We start from the raw sequence: 22187 nt of genomic DNA, 5'->3' as shown, positions 1-22187 counted from the left end.
ACTGATACAAAAATTATGTTGTTCAAAATAGTTTTATTTGATATCTGAAGTACTGCAATCACAAGGTAAGGCAAATAAACCATATTCACAATATTTAACAGTTATTTTTGACTGTATAGGATGTTTTTTGAGCTGAAAAAAATGTGTGGGGGAAGAGGGGTTAGTGTGAAAGATTATTATAATTATTAGACCCAAAAAAGAGGTGAATGTTCACCCTCAATCAGAAACCTTCCCATCATGCAATGAATGAGCTAACTATCTTGAAGATGATTAGAGCGAGCAACAGGGGGTGGCAGGAGGGCATCCAGTCTAATAACAGCATTATTAACATTCCACAGCCCTCGAAATCAGTTTAAAATTATATGAAATTCAGTGTCTACGATACAGTGACTGGTGCTGATGGACTTTATCCGCCCAGGACGAGCCACACAGTGCTGCACAGTCTTCCGAACAGGACCGGTCCATTAGCTTCGGAGAGGATGGGTCATGGGTCTCTATACTGTGCCTTCGGTAGTCACATCCTCTTTTCAGACTGAAACAATGAGCTACATGAACGGGGAGGAGCGAAATATGAAATTGTTTTGACTAAGTTGGCAGTCGATCATGTATTGTCACAGAGGGTTGTTAGGGTGGTTCAACTATGGAAGATGGTGACATTAAGTGACTTACTTGAGGTCAGTGGGGGAAAGGACAAACTGACTGCGCAAGGTAAAATCTGAGATGTTCCTTTACACTCTGATTTGTTGAACACACAGAGTGAGAGTCCTCATCCATATATAATTTGTTTGATTTATTCCTTGTGTTCTTTCTCTCGCTGCTGTTCTGCATAAAGATCCTGAACTCTGGTGATATAAAGCAAGCAGCGATATGCAAAGATGTGACTAAAAAACAGCCAAGGACCCATGCCGGCCCAGGACACAACACATAGCAGATAACAGCCCAATACAAAGTACAGTATGCACACTACCCTTCAAAAGTTTGGAGTGAGTAAGATGGGGTGAGTTCAGCGTTAAGTTGAATTAAAGACATTTATGATGTTGCAAAGAACTGTTTTCAACATTAATGATAATAATAAGAAATATTTCTTGAGCACCAAATCAGCATATTCGAATGATTTCTGAAGGATCATGTGACACTGAGGACTGGATTAATGATGCTGAAAATTCAGCTTTGTCATTACAGGAATACATTACATTTTAAAATATATTAAAATATAAAATGATCATTTTAAATTTTAATAATATTTCACAATATTACTGTTTTTACTGTATTTTTTGATTAAATAAATGCAGCCTTGTGAGCATAAGAAAACATTTAAAAATCTTCCTGACCACAAATTTTGAATGATAGTGTATGAACAGTATATAATACAAATTACTGCCTTATGTGTGTGTATATATATATATATATATATATATATATATATATATATATATATATATATATATATATATATATATATATATATATATATATGTTCACTATACTTTAATATATCTTAACTGGCTGCTTTTGTATAATGTTGTTTATTGAGTTCACTTGTATATTATGGTTTCCTAACAAAATATCTATCTGTGCTGCACCATATTAAACTTTTGTATATTTAAAGTCGACTGGCCCACCAGAAGAGGCCCCGGTGCTCCTAACGCCCAGTCTATCTCTGGCAATATGAGAAGAACACTGGGAACGTTCAGAGTGTGTAGCTGTGCAGAATTCACATCCCTCCTCCATCACACCACTACACCCACAGACCCCGAGCTGCTGCTCCTCCTGCCTGCCTTCTTAAGGAATTCTCTGTGATTTCCGAGCCAGCTCAGCCAGGGAAAGCAAGAGGAATGCTGTTTTTGCATACTGATTATGCGAGGTGGAGAGGAACAGGGAAAATAACTCTGTTCTTTGAAAGTGTAATTGCAAAAAAAATCCATCTTTAAGAGGCCAGGGTCTCATGGATTCGAGACAGTGAGGTTAATCTTCTGTCTCGCACAGGCAGCATGGATGACTCATCTCCATGATAGACTCACTGGAGAAACGTGGCACAAAGACTTGGGGCAAGCGTCGTCTCTCAGGAGATCAGCCAGCCAAAACCCACAGGCCTTCTTGTATGTATCCTGACCGGATGTATATTGTGACCAGCCTATTTTAAAGGGTCAGTTCACCAGAAAATAAAAATTGTCATCAATTAAATTGAGCTTCTGCAAGAACCAATGATGTTTGTTCTCACGTGTCAAGCAAGTATGGTTGAGCTTCTATTTACCATATTTAAGTGCTCTATCTATATTAGCTGATCAATGTTTATATGCGAATAAAAGCCTAAATTAAATCTGTTCATTATATAGAGCTTCTCTTCAGAAGACTGGGATTAAACCACTTGATTCATATGGATTTATTTTACAATCTTTTTGATTAACATTTTGATGTTTTGGGTGTACAGTACAGACTTTCAATGGAGGGACAGAAATCTCTCAGATTTCATTAAAATGTGGAACATATTTTGAAAAAGGTCTCAATGTTTTTTTGTTTTTTTTTTCATATATTAAAAGTCAGAGGGGTCCAATATTGTTTAAACCCCAATATTCTTCAGATCATACAGGTTTGTAACGACAGGAGGGGTGAGTAAATTATGACAGAATTTTCATTTTTGAGTGAACTATCAATTTAAGGACATCAGCCAAGGCTTTTGTTCTGGTTAATGTCAAGACCTACATTTTGACGTTCTATTGCTATTGTCTGTGATCACAATTCACAGGTCTTCTTCGCTTAATCCAAAGTCTGTGTAAAAACACTCCTCATGTTTCCCTTGTCTTTGGTCAAGTATTCAGTTCATTTCAGTTCAGTTTCGATGCTACAGACTGCTTACTCGGTTTAGAAGCAGTCAGAGCTAATATGTGGGGATATATGCAAAGAAGATGCTTAAAGTTATGTAAGTGCATGCAGCTAGTGCAAATCTGCACCAACATCTGTGTTTTCTAAATAAATTGTTTTCTAATTTGCATAATTTAGATATAGGCCTACTCTAGAACCATGAGGGTTATTTATACACAAACTGATCAAACAAGAAACACCTGGTACATTTCAGTTATGTATTTGCCAGATGAATTTTTTGCAAAGTGATTTACGCTGCATTTAATGTATACATTTTTATCTGTTTTATCAGTTTAGTCTTCGGCTCCTCAAAACATAAGAGGAAAAGAACTAAACTTCAAGCCTTGCATTAAAAAAACATTACAGATGTCTGATTCTTCACTCGCTTTTGTAACTCCAAAATGGACGTTATGTCACACATGATGACATACTGAAGATGCTGTACTTAATTTTTTCCACTCTCTTTCAATTCATACAAACAACCGTCATCATCTTTCAATTATTCGCTCTGTCAACATTTCTGTCTTTGTTCAGTCAGACAGCATTTCCGTCTCAAATCTCTTTGTAGCACTTTTGTAGCTACAAAGAAAAAAAAACATAAAATCATTATTTTTATTCCAAATATGACTAAAGGCAGAAGATTGTATTTATGAAAGTGGATGTTATCTGATCAGATTTTAAGTCGTTTTTTTCTAAGAGCTGTCTACAGCTTTGTCACTTTGAATTTACTTTTCTCTTGTGTTAGTTGTGTATTAAAAGATATCAGGATTCTCAGTCAATATTTGGTGTATGTGTAGATATCAGATATTGACTTTACTGTCACTTGCAAAATGACAGTTCAGACAGTCCCAAAGATTACATTTGATAGATAAATCGGATTTATGTGCCACCTAAACAAAGCCTTTGCTTTTCCCAGCATTCCCTATGGATCTTCGAGTGTGTGTAGTGGAGAGCTCTGACCAAAATAAACTTGCCAATTTTGCAGCATGTTGAGAAGCATGTCGAGTCTGCGTTTTAGTGCTGCGCCATAGAAGCGAGGCGACATACCACGCTGTCTTGTCGGGACAAATCGTATCCAGTTCTCTCTGGTCTCCCGACAGATGATGGAAATTAATATCATGTCTTTATTCTCACTCCTCTGAGAGACCCCACCCCTGGCTTTCTTTTTTACGTAACAGCAGTGTGTGTGTGACTCTAGGCTTCATCTGAGGTTGCGCTAGTGGGCCCGTGAGCAGAAAGGGCTGCGCAGTCAAACCTTTTCGCCCCACCAAGAGCTCCGTGGTGCCTTTGAGCTGCTGTTTGCCTCATTAGATCACACAGATCGAGGCAGGTGCAATCCCTTTTACAGCAGCTGAGAGAACAGCATCCATCAGCGGTGCACCGTTGACCCTGTGACCCAGTCGCATCAGAACCGCTGAGGAAATTCATCACTCATATTGGCAGCTTCAAAGAGAACCAGTCCTAAGAGGGGCAATGAGATTATCTCCATCACACTAAATGTCCTAAGCATTCCTGACACGTCCTCTGAACTGTCTTTACTGCCGTTTGTGTTTCTTTACGATTGTTTATTGTGGCATGTTTAGATCTTGGTGTCATTTTCATGGCCATGTACATGTTGTGCTGAGTTTGTTTTTCTCCTACACTTGGTCTTTAATGAAATGAATGCCAACAAAACCACTTGACTCAACTAGACTGAGTGTTCAGTGATTTACAGAGCTGAGAATGAATTCTCCTCCAATACAAGAGTAATCTGTGCGTCTCCTTTCACATAACTGCACACACATTCTTCTCTGTCCTCGAACTGCAGACGTTTTATGCAGACAGGAAAGTGGCCTCATGTGATCAATGTAGAAATCTGATGATTAATATACTATACAGCATATATGTCTTGCGTTTAAGATCATTACATTTGCTTTTTGCATTCTGACATTGTTTTTAAGACAAATAAGCTTATTTTCCCCCCCGATTCTCATTGCATCTGATCATGTCCCTCTTACTATTCCAATTACTTTTACATGATATTTCTCATTACTGTAAAGTAGTATTTGTACTGTCTAATAGAGTTTTTTTAAAGCTAAAATTATTTTAATAAAAGAATAAGTAAATAACCAGCTAGTATGATGATTAAATGCTTTACAATAAATTAATTTTTTCACATGAAATTATGAAATTAGACTGTATTTTGTAGACAGTTTCAGAATTTGATGCGTTTCAGACTCGACTTGCACGCCAGCTGCAAATATCTTCAGCTCAGAACTATTTTTAGTCTCAAAGCATCAAATCAGCTCTCTGATGCATTTTTTTAAGAATTTAATTTTAAAATATGTACATTTTTTAAAAACGATAACATGATCCAAAAAATGTATTATTTGTTTCAAACTGGGGTGTAAAATACTTAATCGTCATAATAATCAAAACTCTTAATAGTCCTAAAAATAGGCTTCATATGCAAAGTACAATTCCTTTTGCTTTCTTGATTTTGGAGTGGCATCTTTTTGATATCCTTAGTGAGATTTGCCTATATGCTTTATATACTAAATTAATACTTTTGTGCAATAGAGTGTTTCAATGAACTCCACGATCACCATACTTGCCACTATATGTGGTTTTGCCATGTACAAAAAAAGTAGCAATTTCATACTTGTTCATTGCCGTACAATGGCATTATTTCCTTCTTATATGGCCAACAATGCAAGCAGCAACATTTCTCATGACTTAATTATGTAATTGGAAATATTACTAAAATCATACAAGAGAGTAACCGCTGATTGTGTCGCTGTCCGCGGTGCTGAACGTTATTCGCAAAAACGGAGCAGTTTCAGAATTTGATGTGTTACAGACTGAATTTACACGCCACCTGCAAATATCTTCAGCTCAGACTATTTTTAGTCTCGAAGCCTCAAATTTGGTGTCTATTCACGTCAGCTCTGTGCCTGACGCAAAGCCTCAGTGTCCACAAATGAACTTCCGAACAGCAGACACACACTTCAAGTCTCTGTAAGAGCAAACATGCGCCAACCGCCACATAAAGGCTCATATTTGAAGTTTTCGTGTTTTAAAGTGAGAGAATGAACATTATAGCAGCATAAATATCCGTCTTAAACCTTCTCTTAGACACCCAGTAAATCTTTTTAAAAAGGATCTTAAGGAAATGCCAGCACACAGTCGGTGTAGACGAGAATCCGAATTGCGGTGCATGAATTTGTCAGCTATGAACGTTTATAAAGCCTTATGAACAGCAGCAGCAGCCACAATAATTATTCCTCCAATAAAACATTTGCTCTTACCTTCATCAACTCACACCTAAAATGAGCAACCATTTCTAAACAGTGCACATGCAATCCGGCGGAAAATGATTTCGTAGTCGTTTGCATGCTTCTCAACATGGACAAATGCTCTATAAAAGTGGTTTGAAATGTAGCCTAAATATCAAGAAAGACGGTGCAAGGAAATATTAAGATATCGCTGCAATGTGAAGGACTGAAGTCTGCTTAATTATGACCATGCTCAGCTGAGAATAATACAAAATAATAACACATTTTAACATTGAAGCATTTGCAGAAGAGTCTGTCGAGAGAGTCTCACCGTGTGTCTGCTGTCTTCACTCCATCAGAGCGGCTGGTTTTCGCCCGAGATCCAGCTGCTGCTGCCCCGTGTCTTACATCCCCCACATCATCTCTCCTCCTGCGACCGAGAGTTTGGGAGACTCTGCGGGGGCGTGGAGTGGGCAGTGAGCTGATGCGAGTCTCCCACGATCACGCACAGACTCACTGGCTGTCTGACTGCTCGCATGCACAGCACCATCTCTGCTTTCCACTAGGGGGAAACTTTATTTCAATTATTATCATTCTTTACATTTTATCATTGAATTGTTTCCTCTTTTTTGATGCACCCCTGCATGTGTGTGTCATTGTGTGCTGTGTTTTACAGGTTGAATACAATTTGATACCATAATAATAATAGTAATAGACTAAGAAATGATGCATGAGAACGTTTAAGCATTGTGTGTGTGCTTTACACAGCCAAGTTAAGGCTGCTCTGAGCAGGCTCTGTGCCTGCTCTAAATTCTGTGTAAAGACGCAATGGCGCATTAAACCCATGCAAAATACGAAATATGCCAGCCCTGACCCACTTAATGCCCCAGTATGTAGATGATGCAGCATTGGTGCAGCCTTAAACACTGTTATTATCATGACAGAGCTTTTTTTTCTTTCTAAATTTGCATTTTCTATATCCATCATTTTATATTTAAAACAAAGTACGACTGCACACAAAAATATCATTCGATTAATCTGTGTAAATACATGCCCTGTGCAGCATCTGTGCTGGTTTTGCAGTGTAAAGATGGCATATTTCAGATCAGTCAAACTCTATAGCTAAAATCCACTTAACACATTTGCAGAGGTGCATATTCTCCCTCAACATAAATCTGGATTTTTCCTTGCCTTTACACCTTTTTTAAATTCATATATATATATTTTTTGGGGGGGGGGGGAGGGCTTGATATATATATCAAGGCCCTCTCTGCAAGAAAGAAGGGGGTTTGAAACAATTCTCAGACTGCATAAATACTAATTCAGTGACTATGGCTAATATTGAACACAGTTTCTATGGCAACTGATTCAGTGGATTCCGACAGAAGCGTTCCCACGGTGACATGCACATGCTGCAGGAGAGAGAGAGAGAGAGAGAGAGAGAGAGAGAGAGAGAGAGAGAGAGAGAGAGAGAGAGAGAGAGAGAGAGAGAGAGAGAGAGAGAGAGAGAGGTTAAAGTAGTGAATGTGCTCTTTACTCTCCATGTTTAGACTTACATTATGGCTTGAATTTTGTGTCCCAATATTTCAATTAATGTTTATAGTTTTTGTTTAGTTAAAATTAGGTTGTCTCATTGAAATGAGCCCATCCTTAATTTCTGTCTCTCATACTATACACACATATTTTCTGATTTTGACGGGGGAGGCTGTGAGTCAGCAATATCATGGTTAGTTTTCCTTTCATAATTTATTTATTTCTTTTTTACAAATGCAGATTTAGCTGAATTTTTACAGTTGTCAGTGCTGTAAGCAGCTTCATCAGAACAGAAGGAAATGGAACTGCACTGATTTTGAAAATCTCTTTTAAACACATTCTGTACACAAAATTGGGCAATATTGTTGGTAGTGATAAAAAATGACAGTGGGACATTTGTAGTTTTGGAAAAATGTATAATACAAAATAATAATAAAAACTTTCATCCAGTTTCATAATAATTAATTCAATAATTCAGTAATGAATCCTATATTTATGCTATTTTTTCACATATTATGATGGGGAAATGGGCCTGGGAAAAGGGTAAAACAATAAAATAAATAATAAATAAAATGTACTTATATACATACATATATATATATATATATATATATATATATATATATATATATATATATATATATATGAAGAGTTCAGATGCAAAAGCCTCTAAATGCCATCTGAAATTTTCTTCTAGAATTTTTATCAAGCTCGTATATTTAAGTTTAGTAATTTCACTTAAATGACAATTAATAGGTCATTTTCATTGCCAATTAAGTGAAATTACTTAACTTAAATATACGAGCTTGATAAAAATGATCATTCTAGAAGAAAATTTCAGATGGCATTTAGAGGCTTATATATATATATATTGGTAAACTGGTTCCATGACAGCGTTAACGTTACCTTCATATAAAAAAAGAAGAAAAGTTTAAAATATAGTTACTGATTTGTTATAGTTTTAATACAAATTAGCTTTTGACTGCATGTAGTTGGAAAAAAACAAAATATTCCATTTGATCCTCCATCAGAGCTGTTCAAATAATCGTTTTTTAAATTGAGTTGTTTGCTTTTCAAGACTCACTCAGACTAGATTCGTTTAGCAGACAGACGCGGAACCATAAGTGAACGAGCACACGTTTCTGGCAGGAACTTTTTCAGCGGCGGGCAAAAACAAATATGCAGATGTTTGGCGGGTGATTTTACTGCTCTACATCAATAAAATCCATGAATTTACATGACAAACAACTGCGTTTAATATTTACGGATCATACAATAAATGCTTGGCACAATGAAATGAAGTTATAAATAAAGAGGGATTTCGCCGCGTTTTTTGTCTGTGAGTGAACGAGGCGTGTTTAAATATTACATTTCGGTCTAAACTAATAAAAGTATATCTACACATACATATAGTGTGTATATATTATGTAAAATATTTACATTGGTTTGGTCTAAATGTCTATTTTGTAGCCGAATAGAAGTGTGCTCAGACAAATAATTACATTTATAATCATATCAATCATATAAAATAAATCAAGCTGATGTATAAATGTGATATGTGGTGATTGTGTCTCAGATAATGGCAGGAAGGGGCAGAGGGCAGCTCACTTTCTCTGTGGAGATTGTTGGAATCGGTAAAGGAGAAAATCTCCCTCCGTCCACCGTCCAGCCGACCCCTGTATTCCCTGTGAGTGTTTCAAAATAAGATTAAACCTCATCGGACTGATATTAATTATATTACATTACACTTATGTATTTGGCAGATGATTTTATCCAAAGCGACTTACATTGTATTCAAGATACACATCAATTCTTGCTCTCAGACTCTCTGAGAGTCGAACCCAGGCGTTCCTGGCGTCGTTGAGCTCCAGAAATCACACAACTAAGTAATAACATCTTCTCCAGTTTAACTGTCACATGTAGAACAGCCCAAAACACTGTAAAACAAAGCAAAAATGTATTAGAAACAAAATATTAAAGTGCTATTTATTTTAAAGTCCCCATGAAATCAAAATTGAAGTTTTTAGTATGGATATGTAGGCTTAAGGTTATCTAATGACAAAATTCACATTTAGAAGATATAAGCATTCAAAACTTACAGTATCTCACTTCCCCCAATATAGATCAATGATTTTGATGACATTTCTCTACACTTAAGCTTCTCATCAGATTTTCTGTCCAATCAATTTCTCTGTAGAACCGAAAGAGTCCCGCACCCTACATTATCAATATACACTGAAGCTGCGGCTGAAATCAGTCACTTGTTCACACATTTACTATTTCTACATGGTGAATGGCACATAGTGCACTATATAGGGCCTAGGGAATGATTTCAGACAGTGTAAAGGGTGAATTAAGTCTGCTTTCACATTAGTGTCACACGAACCGCAGCAGCGCACACACAGTCTGCTCCGGTCCAGAGACACGATAGCTGAGCGGATCTTATTTGAATTCTACACAGAATGCTATATTTTATTTAGATCAGATATATTTAGATTAGGAGGTAAATGCAGATTTTCCAAGTTCAACGGCTCTGGCTGAGCTGTGATAACACAAGCTGTTTGATATATCCTGCCCTGTCTTCCTGTTTCAGTGGAAATTACGTTAACATTGAATAATGCTGAGCTTTTCAAGGCACTTAAGTAGGCTTTTAAAGATAGCACAACCAAAACGTTTTACAAACATAAGTGCAAGTTTTAAATTACTATAAAAAATACTGTTCATAATAAAAAAGTGGTTGTTAGGAATTGTTGAAACATGTGATGAAACGTGTTGAAAAGTCGCTGCAAAAAAATGGTTAAGAAGAGTGAAGTTAGTTTTGAGAAAAACTTTAGCATAATGAATCAGATATCCCTTATTAAAAGCGCATTTATGAATAGGAATGTTTAATTCAGTCAGCAGTTGACTGTCAAAGCTGGTGTTTGTTTGACCCCTTATACAAGACAGATGTGTATCAGCTGTCCTTCCTCAATTCTGTGTGATGTTTCAGCCTCTGGATCAGAAGCCGGTGCCCCTGCAGGCGGGTGAGGAGGCCGAGTACATGCTGGCACTCAAACAGGAGTTCAGAGGAGCCATGAAGACACTTCCATTTTACATCCGTCCAGCTGCACCCAAGAAAGGTCCGTTCAGGGTGGAGGATGAGCTCTTTACTGGCATCTATAGAGTTACCATGATGTTATACATTTAAAAAATGTTGTAGTGCTTATTATAAATGATTTATTTGTGCACATCATTATTTATTTTTTAATTCATAGGTACTCCCCCCTCGCAACAACGTCTGTTCTCTTCATGATGAATGTCTCTAGGGCGGGGCTAAATAAATATCCTCCACAACTGACTGCAAACTGGCTTTCAGATCTGGAGCAAGTCCAGCTCCACCTCTCCTGACCTAATGGGCGGAGCCCTATAACCATAATGGGTTATGGGTAGGGTTAGGGTGTGGTTCGACCTTATAGCTCCACCCATTATGTTCAGCGAGGAGGGGCTGGACGTCAACTCCACCCATTGGCTCTGCAGTGAGTGGCCTCTCTGCCTCCATTTAGTTAGCAACGCCTAACATTCGATGATACAATCAATTCCTGAAGGAGAAAATCAAATCCCGCTCTACATTTTACTCATTCCAGAAGCTTGAATATATGTCACAATAGGAAGAAAAGTCTATCGCAACTTCCATTTCATGCCGACTTTAAGACATCCTCCATTTCTTTGCCATACAGATTGTATGAAGACAAAATCCAATGATTTTAAAACAGTTTTAGACTGAGACTGCATAATTTATTAAATCAATTTTTACGTTTTATCAAAGACTTTTTTTTTTTTTTTTTTTAATTTACAGGGATTTTTTTGCCAGATGATTTCTTCCCTTTGTTTATGAATAGGTCTATAGTGATTTGCAATTTGAAGTAATTTCTTCCTCTTGACAGATGTGGAGCGTTATTCTGACAAATACCAAAAAAGCGAAACCACTGACAACAGTTTGGAATGGAAGCCAGGTGAGTGATTTATGTCAGTGATTCATTTTCATTCAAGTTTTTTTTATGTGCTTTTGTGATTTTAAAATGATTATTTTTTATATTTCTAAAGTTTTAAATTATTTTTATTTCAGTTTTAGTTTTAATTAATTTAGTCATTTTAGCGCTTTTTAGACCATGCATATTTAAAAAAAAAAAAAAAAATTAGTTTGTAAAAATTATTTTACAACTTTGTTGCCATGACAACAAAAAGCCTAAAACCCTAAAACAGTAAAAAAAAAAAAAAAAAGACCTTTACAGCTTAAATAATACACGAGTACTAACAGAAAATTAATTTAAGTGCTTTTATGAAATTATATGCCTCACATTTCAGCTTTTAAATCCTCTAAAAATTGGCCCCAAGTGCGTCACCGTTTGCCTTTTTTAAAGAGCACGCGGGATGAATCGAAATGATTTTGTGTGGTAACAGGCATTATGCTGAGGTTTACTTGATAAGTTTTTCATCTAATACTTGTCATTTCTTTTATTTCAGTAGTTTCTAATAGTTTTAGTTAACAATAACAGCACTGATTCACTTGCACGCTTGTGTGATCCTCTACATCCGTTTGTGTTTTCAGACTGGAGGCGTTTTCCGAAGGAGCTGCGCGTGAGGGAGAAGAGACCGCAGAGAGACAGTGAGTTTGTTTGATGCTCTTAACTGGCTCTTATGCTCTAATACTGGTCACTGTGTTCCGCTGCAGAAAGCATGGGTGTGTAAATGTGCTCCTGTTTAAAGCCGAGATAAGGGAGCAGGTGAGGCTGATGTGCTCATGAATGAGTGTGTAAAGACAAACCGCTCCGGCAGGTCTGCGCTCCGCTCTCTGACTCATCGGCGTCTCTGGGGAAATCAGAGAGACGGCTCTCAGCCGCGCTGCACACACGTCTCCAAAATGAAAGGATGGAGAGAAAGAGAACGATGAGAGAGGGATGAAGGTTTGGGCTGTCACTAAAACAGGAGAAACAAGTTTATTTTTAGGCTTTTGTCAGAGGAGCTGTGATCAAAGAGTAGATGTTATTATGGGAGGATGTTGCTGATGTCATTTCCACTGTCACTGCCATGCTTTGCTTATGTGGTTGCAGAAAGCCAAGCTGTTCCCAAACAACCCAAACAGCCACGAGTGGACAAAGAGGAGATCATACGCAAACTGGAGGTGTACAAATACTTGCCAATAATGCGTAATGCATTCAGAAATAAGGAGTTTTAATCTACTTTGTTACACATTCCCATAAAAATTGTGGCATATGAACAAACTGTGTTTCTGTACAGACTCTGGAGCAGAAAGAGGAAGAAGGGAGTTCTGATGAAGGGGAGGGAGAGAAAAAGAAGCCAGAAGAGGAAGAAGCCGAGGGAGAGGAGGAGTGTGATGAAGAGGAATTCGAGGGCGTGAGTGATTCCTTTCTTTTGTGATATAAAGCCAACATGTTTGATCAACAGAGAATGTAAAAAAAAAGAAAGAGAAAATGCTCAGTTGAGATGAAAAAATGGGCCTGCAATTTATGACTTAAAATGTCAAACTTGAATGCACTGTAAATCGCATTGGATAAAAGCATCTGCCAAATACATAATTGTAATGTGAATTTAATGTCATAAGTTCAGTTGATTCTAACGCAAAGGAATATTTTGAGTTCAATACAAGATAAGCTCAATTGACAGCAGTGTTATTTTTCAGTTTTTATTTAAAATGATAGTGCTTTTGTCATTTTTATTAGTTTGTTTTATATTACTAGTTAACATTCATATATTTTTATTTTAATTTTAGCCATTTTAGGACCTCAACTTAAACATATTTTTAGTAAGTTGCCAAAGCCATTTTTCTGATCCACAAGTTTTCATCTCATTTTTATATTTGATTTAATTTCAGCTTTATTTCAATTAACGAGTTTTAGTTAACAATAGCTGATTGGCAGTACTTGTGGCATAACGTTGATTTCCACAAAAACATATTTAGACTTTATTTTTTTTACCAAAAAAGGGGAAAATCTGGATTACAGTGATGTTCTCAGAATGACTCTATAAACATTCAAATACTCACTGTTTTTATAGTATAGCCACCAGAAGTAAACAATACGCATTTATAGAAATCCCTTACTAATCTTTTCTGTTTTAAATGGAGTTTTACAACTTTTTTGCCATTAAAACATAAAGCCTAAAACCCTAATGGTTAGCGAGTCCGACTGGTAACCCAAAGGTTGCTGGTTCGATTCCAATACCGGCAGGAAATGACTGGAAATGAAACCAATGTTCAATATAAGTTTTAACCAGTTAATCATGTGTGTGTAACAGGAAACAGATTACGTCATGTCCTACTTTGACAATGAGGAGGAGTTTGGAGGGGAAAGTGATGATAATATGGACGAAGCTATTTACTGAAGCAGGTGACGGTGGCTCCATAGCACCCTCCTCTGGACCTGTTCTGGGGTGGATCATTATGTTTGGCAGCTAATGTTGAAATCTGTATGCAGTGGGCTTCCCCTCCTCCAATCGGTTGGCAGGGCGTTTGATTGCTGACGAAGAGCTTCTGAATCTGAGGGCCACGGTTGGAGGACACAGAGAAAGGCACTGAAACGAAAACTTCTCTCTTAATGCAGCTATACGTTCTTAGAGCTTTGTAAATGATTATTCTTGTGTCATTTTTTAGAATCTTACCTATAAACATGTTATGTTTTAGTCTAAGTTTTAGACATTTGTATTTGTCTGAATAGCTTTTATACTTCTTAGATTTTGGATAAACACCAGTAAATGTAGATTGTTTATTTTGTATGATAAATGTTTTATAAAGTGTTAAGTCAAGTGGTTGTAAATATTCATGTTATTGCCATTTTATGTGATAAAGTCACACTGTTTTTTTAAATTTTATCTCAATGAATATAGATTGGATGGATGGATGGAGTGTAATTCTATGGTTTATATCCAACTTTGCTGGATATTTCCCTTCACACTGTTTGTGTACATTCGTTTGTAATCAGAATTCACACAAAAACCCCGATAACCACACATGATTTTGACTGGAAACATTATTTAGTAGTATGAATCTGCATCCATCGAAAGAAATTAACATTTACAGAAGAACATGAAATTGCATCTTGAAAAAATTAAATTGGATTATTTCTTGAAATAATCATATACCCTTTACTGCATGAATAACAGGAGCATTTGAGATATATAAGCAGATTAAAGCATCTTAAATATAAGCTCTGTAAAAATATAATTTATATATTTGTATTAATTAATATAATAATTAATTTATTAAGGAATAAATCCTTGAAATAAATTTTCCAGAACACAGATTAGATTTAAAAAAAAAAAAAAAAAAAAAAAAAACACACACAAATCCCTGATCAACCTCATCATGAACGTGTATCAGAGTTGCTTTCGTAAAATTGACTAACAATATAGGCCTCTGTGTCTGTCTGTCTGTCTGTCTGTGTGTGTATGTGTGTATGTGTGTGTGTGTGTGTGTGTGTGTGTGTGTGTGTGTGTGTGTGTGTGTGTGTGTGTGTGTGTGTGTGTGTGTGTGTGTTAGGGAATTAAAGTACCACAGTCTATACGTGTCTTTAAATGTCTGGTTAAATTGATTCACAGGTCTCTGTCTCTCATCACTTTTAATTTGCCATGAATGTTTCTTTCAAGTCAGAGATAATAGCTGGAATATCATTTGACCAGAAACACCTGAAAAGAATCAGAATAGAAAGAAACAATTCATATTTTGTTGAGCAAATGATCAGCAGAGGAGAAAGAATTGTTCTAGACGTGACCCTTCAGCTCGAGAACACTCCGCTGGTTGGGCAAATTTGCTGAAGATGAATTTAGTGGCTGACTCAAGCGTCCTTTAACAGAGAACAGACAGGGGAATTCTTCCAGGAATAAGCCTGGGCTTTTATTCAAGGAAGCGGAGAGCAGTTCATCTCCAGTGGAAGATTACAGCAGCTGGAGACGACTGACATAAGAGCCGTCAAGTGAAGCCGCTGCAGTGATATATTCACTCTAGACACCCTGAACACCGATCAGACACTACAAATCCAGAAAGCTCAGTTAACTGAGCTTTAATAATAAGCACAATCAACAGCTACACTGTTAGATCAGGGTTAATGCCAAATGTCAATAATAATGTACAGCATGGTTATGCTCAGGAAATAATGCCATGTGGCAGAACATTTCAGACAATGACCATAAACTTTGGTGGACCACCATAGGAAGACATACCCTAATATTTAGTGTTCAAATAATGCAAATTTCCCTCAATCCTTAATAAATGATTACAGCCTTGCAATGTACAAAGTGCAATTACAAACAGTTTAATATATTAAATATTAATTTATATTAAATTAGAATATTTCTATTCTAACATGTTTTGTGTCAACCATTTTAACTGAATTTTGGAGGTTGAATATTACAGTGCTTACAGTATATTATAAATATAATGATAAATAATTACAGCTTTAGTTTTTTTATTTTTATGTTTAAAATATCCACTGTTCTTTTATAACAGAGAAATGCTAAGAAAAATAGCATTCATTTAAATTCATTTAATTTCATTAAAACCCACCTTTTAGTTATTTATTTTTTTTAATAAAAAAAATAATATTAAAATGTAATGATGGTTAATAAATAAATAAATAAAATGATAAATAAAAATGTTTAAATCTGGTTTAAAATCATTTTCCATTACATTGAGACTGAGTTACATCAATCAAATAATATGTCTAAGTTAAGCGCCCTGTTAAAAATGTGTTCAAGTCTATGCTTGCAAAGACATGACAAACTAATTGCACAAATGTTTACCTTGTTTCTCCTTGCACTTCACAGACTAAAATTAAAAACAGGCAAATTACTGAAAATCATGCATATGGTTATAATTTGTTTTCTTAATTTTTTCCAACACAATTATCAAGATTGCAATAATCACAGACAGCAGAAGGTTTGCAAACCGAGAGTGCAAGGCTGCGTCCGAAATCGCATACTTCCTTACTATATAGTAAGCGAAGAACAGTATGCGACAAGAGTAGCATGTGCAAATTCACAGTACTCATAAAAAGTACCCACATGACAAATACTTCTGGCGAGATTCTGAAGTGTGCATACGATGGACTCTTTACTATCCCATGAGGCCACGGGAGAGGATTTGTAAATGGCAGTGAAGCGACAAAACTGACGCTGATTGTAGGCCACATGATAATGACAACATGGCGAATGTAGAACGTTCAGATCACATTCATACTACACACATTGATACTATTTAGAACATACTTTTTTAGCGCTCATGAAGTAATTACTTGTTCAAAATAAATACCTACTCAAAGAGTACGCGATTTCAGACGCAGCCCACATCTGCAGCCAGACCCTAAACTTCCAAACCAGAAGTTCCAATTGCTTATATATGTATTAATACTTTGACTATTTTGATCATGCTTTCAGCTACCAATGAGAGTGAGACAGTATGCCTATACTCTTTAACATGTTTTACCATGTTTAAACCCATTCTGCACATTTTCAATCGAAATTCCATCTAGGCCTCATGAATACCCTGAGGATCCTTTTAAGCTGAAATAAATAAAAGCACACACACACACTCACCGAGACAGTTATTCCAGCTAAGGAGGCGAGGAGATGGCCTCTGTCCTTCAGCTCGGGTAATTAGGATGCAGTGCTCCGTCTGGATGGCTGTGTACTGAAAACAAAAGCAACGTAAGCACCCTACATAATAATTTCCAACCTGTCCTGCCCTCTATAGAGGGGTGAATAATTGAGTTTCACACAAAAAACACTCAGTCCACACACACTTATTCCAGGAACATGATTCTTTTTGACACTTGAGGTCTGAGATTGTAGGACACTCTGCATGGTAAAAGCTTTATCTGCATTCACATCACTCATCCCATTCGAATAAGCAAGAGGATCAGTTCAAAGCTAAAATATAATGCTAACATGATAGAACATCACTTGTGTTACATTCCCAAATATGTGTTGGCTAAAGAAAACTTTCTGGAGGAGACAATTGATGCAGTGACCAGCAAACAGAAAAGTGAGTCAGCATTCAACAACATCAGCTGAAGATGTTAGCCAGCCCTGGATGAGCCTGTTACTGATGTAAAGGTCACAGAAACCTGATTCTGAGATAAAACTCAGGCCAACTCTGCCTGGACAGTAGCCTATGTTAGCCACTGCTAGCCTAGCATCCAGATTTCCTCCCAAACAAGGATATCTTGAACTGAAATACATTTCTTGCTCACAGATGGCCTGTTTTGATGCAGTTCCAACCAGTTAGTTTAAGAATCAGAAAATAACGTATCTGAAGTGACAGCTATAACACGTGAAGCCTCGAAATCTGTTCATCTTTTTTACATTTAAAAATGCTGCTTGAACAAAGATTGTCCCGTATAAAGTTCGTTTGATTGTGTGTGTGTGTGTGTGTGTGTGTGTGTGTGTGTGTGTGTGTGTGTGTGTGTGTGTGTGTGTGTTTGTGTGTGTTCTAATCTGTTCAGTTTTTAATAGACTGGCCTCTATCCAAACGTTGTAAATTCAGTCTGGTGTAAATCTACATAGTCATTTATGCATTTGGAAGACGCTTACAACGCTACTTACAAATGCAATCAATGTATTAGCGATATTACGTTGGTGAGCGAACCTGTTTTTCAATAAATATTTGGACGAAGCCGGACTGTTCATTGAATGTTTCAAAAGCGGTGTTGGAAATCGCCCATGTAGACCTTATTCAGAGCAGCGCCATGATATGAAAGCGAGGCTGTCAGTGTGAGGGATAGACTTACCATGTTCTCAATAGAGCTGGTGAGTCCCGCCCATCCGTAAAACCCCAAGTGGACCTCTAGGTTGAAAAATCGTCAATGCAAGTGAATGGGAGAAAATAATTATTTTCTGGTCCCGTTTGAATTGTGCCATGAATGTGAACATATGTTGTCTGTGAATTTTTTATATAATTTTTCATGTAACGAGTTTGACAGTATATGGTATTCTTCGGCTAGCAGTTGTGGAAAAGACATAACGAGAAAGACTACTTGTCGCCTATGTGACGTCACCCTATAAAGTTGACTTACCCGTGGTTTTCGCCAACCTCAACGATTTTGTCCTCTCCCTGAAAGAAGGCGGCGAAGTGCACCAAAGACACAGCCATGTTTAGCGGGATCCGTGAGCTAGTGTCCGTGTGCTAGTGGTGGTGATGTTTCAAACGCGTCGAAAGCAGCGAAGAGTTGTAGTCCACAAAGTGCTCTCACACAAAGTCTAACCGTATCAAACTTCTACCCGCTAAATTGCAGCATTCTTCACACGAAAAATGATATAAAAAAATTCACAGACAACATATGTTCACATTCATGGCACAATTCAAACGGGACCAGAAAATAATTATTTTCTCCCATTCACTTGCATTGACGATTTTTCAACCTAGAGGTCCAGTGGGGTTAGCGGAAGGGGCGGGACTTACCAGCTCTATATCATCCGCTCTGTAAAAAATAGCATGCAGCTATACAATAGCATCCGCTCTGTCATTTTTGTCAAATGACATTTCTTGGAAAGATATTTTTGCAGTGTTTGTTTAGTCAGCAGCATGCGCGGAGTTTGCGAGGGGGCAGGGGGAGCATTGCCCCCCCTGTTGGCTGAAACGTAATTGCATTTTCTCAACAAAAAAAAATTATAATTGCATTGTTTAAAAAAAAAAGATATATTATACATATTTTAAATAACACAAAACAACTAAATGGTGGTAGGTAATACATCTGATTTCATATAGCCTACTGCTTTAGTAAAAAAAGATAGCATGTAATAGCGTTGTAGTTATCTCGGACTCGTTACACCAAAACTGTAAGTTTTATTTCTCTTCCAAATAACTGCTTAAGCTGGAGAAACTCAACACACTGCTTTCAATATGCTGTTCAATATGTTTCAAAAGTGGAGAGTATTGAGTGTTGAGTGACTGTTCATTTTTCCCGTGTCTCAAAATGTTTTAAATGTTTTATGAAGTACAACAAAATGCGAAATATATCTTGTTTTTTAATCACTCTCATTGCCACAATGTATTTCCGCCACAATTCCGTCAGAATTGCGTGATATAAAGTCAGAATTCTGACTTTTTTTCTCGCAATTGCAACTTTATATCATGCAATTCTGACTTTATAACACGCAATTGCGAGTTTATATCTCGCAATTCTGACATCGTTTCTCACAATTGTGAGATATAAAGTCCAATTCTAAGGGGAAAAAAAGACGGACTTTTTTTTTTTTTTTTTTTTTACCTCAGAATAGTTTATATCTCACAATTCTGACTTTATAACACGCAATTAAGACTTAATTTCTCAGAATTGCTGCTTTATATCCCGCAATTGCGACTTTATATCTCACAATTGCTACTTTATTTCTCTGAATTGCCACTTTATTTCTCACAATTCTGACTGCAATTGTGAGAAAAATAGTCAGAATTTCGAGATAAAAAGTCGCTATTATTTATTTATTATTCAGTGGCAGAAACAAGCTTCCAACAATGTGTTTTGAAAAAAGGAAAGAAACACTTTAAAAATCTTTTCGTTTTGGTTAAAGACAATATTTTAACAGTGCAAAAGTGGTCCACATTTTATTGATCCTAACTGTGTCCGAACGAAGATGCGATGCGAAGTCAAGTGGCTGTTTATGCAAAGTTCTACGGCCTGTTTACAAATATGATTGTATTGTTGTAGCCTACTGTTTTTTTATCGGGTTAACAATTTATGTGTTTATTTAGCATGTTTGTTTTGTCCATATGTGCTAGTGCTGAGTTCCCCAATTGATAGGCCATGCAGGTCCCAGCTGCTACAATGATTTTTTTTTTTTTTTTTTTTTTTTTTTTTTTGCCCCCCCTGGCTCGAATGTCAAACTCCGCCTATGGTCAGCAGTCAGCAGAACAATCAAAAAACACATTAAATAACAGTACAACCCACTGAAGAGATAACTCACTCACAGCCTCGCTTTCATTCCTGTTAAAAATCAAAGATGGCGCTGCTGTGAATTAGGTCTTCCCTCATTCACTATTCCCTTCATTTATTGGCCACTTGAAGGAGTGAATGAAAACGAGTGAGTGAGGGATAATGGGATAAAGTGTCCATCATATGCACACTTCAGAATCTCGCTGAAAGTAATTGGTTATCAGGGTACTTTTTGCCTACTCTTACTGTACTGTGTAGGCTATTGTGAATTCTACTGTCACATACTGTTTTTCGCATATAGTAGGGAAGTATGTAATTTCAGATGCAGCTAATTACTTAGTATAGCCAGCATTTGCGCATAAAGGTAGCCTACCTCAGGAATCTGTCCCCGTCAACTGATGATGTACCTGCGGAAAGAATCACTGAACAAATCTGAACAACTGATTTTAGTAGGCATTACAATCATACAGATTTTAAAGATCATTACATTTCAATATTTTCTGAGAATTTTTTTATTTTATTTTTAACATTTTTTTGTGGCTAGTTAGTTCTGGATAGTTGGTAAGGCTTTGCTAGGTGGTTGCATAGTGATATAAGTCAAAATAAGAGCACTAGTAGTCTCTGCTGTTCTGTTCCCTTGGGCTCTTCCTCCGTGTCCTTCAATCGGTTTATATAATTGTGATTTCAGCCCAGTTACTTATAACATGCATGATTTGAGGCATCATTAAACTGTGCCAGACAATTTATGTGCCCAAGTGTAATTTTTTGGGTTAGAGATTTGTTCAAATACCAAACTCTAAGCATGAGCGGTAGAGTAGCTGTGGTATTTTAGGCAATTCATAAAGCAAGCTATCCGTCCTTATTGTGCTAAATAATATTGTCTATAATATCTGCATTACTCTAGCTCAGGGTTATTAATAACATATCTCACGGACATCATCTCTATTATGCATTTTATAAAATGCTTCAAATTCTAGGCCACAAATGTAAAACAAATATCAAGGCTCATGTTGCACCTGTCAATCACAGCAGAGAGTCCCGCTCTCCCTGTTGGGAGTAGACAGCATTAGTCAGCAGGACAACCTGCTTCTGTCACATAACAGTAATCTAAAACAACTGGATTATGGCAAAGATTAGCTGATGGCTGGTATTACCATTACCTACAGGTACTACCTGTAACTGTTTGACATTTTCATTTTAATATTCTCTACAGAAGCAAGAGTGATGAATGGCACAGTGTCTTCTCGTGCAATGGAATTACAATTGTCACCAAATTAATCTCACAGAAAAATCAAGAAGAGACTGGTAAAAACAGTTCTACTTGGGTGGATTTCTAAACTAGGCTAAAGTTCAAGAGTCAGACATGGAGAGAGACAAGAGTACGTGAGGGAGGTGAGGAAAGATACAGATCCTTTTTTGAGAGCACTCTAAGAAAAGGAACAGCTGCATAGTGAGTAAACAACCATATCAGGTATCTGATTCTCTCATTTAATTAATGTATCCAGGATAGCTGATTTTGCCCTTGATGTAGTTCCATCCCAGCACGCATACAGTCTTGCACAAATGATTCTTGGAGGGACAATTCCTCTCCCGTCCCTGTGTTAAAATGTTAAAGGTG

The 22187-nt window shown here is 36.8% G+C and overlaps 1 protein-coding gene and 1 long non-coding RNA gene across 4 annotated transcripts; both read left to right on the top strand.

Annotated features, from left to right (window-relative positions):
- The first annotated feature begins 7 nt into the window (after positions 1–7).
- Positions 8–2499, top strand: LOC308704587. Its single transcript, XR_014031818.1, has 2 exons — positions 8–997; positions 1610–2499. It is a non-coding gene; the product is annotated as an uncharacterized lncRNA (long non-coding RNA).
- A 6254-nt stretch (positions 2500–8753) lies between these two features.
- On the top strand, positions 8754–14772 carry polr3glb (RNA polymerase III subunit GL b). 3 transcript variants are annotated; one of them, XM_081387904.1, is made up of 9 exons: positions 8776–8988; positions 9226–9336; positions 10639–10768; positions 11573–11641; positions 12238–12294; positions 12740–12810; positions 12927–13043; positions 13944–14035; positions 14123–14544. In XM_081387904.1, the coding sequence occupies exons 2-8, from the start codon at positions 9229–9231 to the stop codon at positions 14028–14030; spliced, it is 639 nt and encodes a 212-aa protein (XP_081244030.1). In that variant the 5' UTR covers positions 8776–8988; positions 9226–9228; the 3' UTR covers positions 14031–14035; positions 14123–14544. The 3 variants fall into 3 exon arrangements, with proteins under 3 accessions (XP_081244029.1, XP_081244030.1, XP_081244028.1); XM_081387903.1 differs by having other exon boundaries at positions 8754–8845; positions 13944–14772; XM_081387902.1 differs by having other exon boundaries at positions 13944–14772.
- The last annotated feature ends 7415 nt before the right edge of the window (positions 14773–22187 follow it).

The sequence above is a fragment of the Scardinius erythrophthalmus genome (genome assembly GCF_964197995.2).
Source record: "Scardinius erythrophthalmus genome assembly, chromosome: 16".
Taxonomy (NCBI): domain Eukaryota; kingdom Metazoa; phylum Chordata; class Actinopteri; order Cypriniformes; family Leuciscidae; genus Scardinius; species Scardinius erythrophthalmus.
This window is presented reverse-complemented; position numbering and strand designations above follow the sequence as displayed.

Bases quoted from the DNA above. Each gene is read 5' to 3' on its own strand.
- polr3glb (XM_081387903.1), top strand. From the start codon at position 9,229: ATGGCAGGAAGGGGCAGAGGGCAGCTCACTTTCTCTGTGGAGATTGTT. The intron at 9,337-10,638 runs GTGAGTGTTTCA...GTGATGTTTCAG, and splicing joins AGCCGACCCCTGTATTCCCT to CCTCTGGATCAGAAGCCGGT. The intron at 12,295-12,739 runs GTGAGTTTGTTT...ATGTGGTTGCAG, and splicing joins GAAGAGACCGCAGAGAGACA to AAAGCCAAGCTGTTCCCAAA.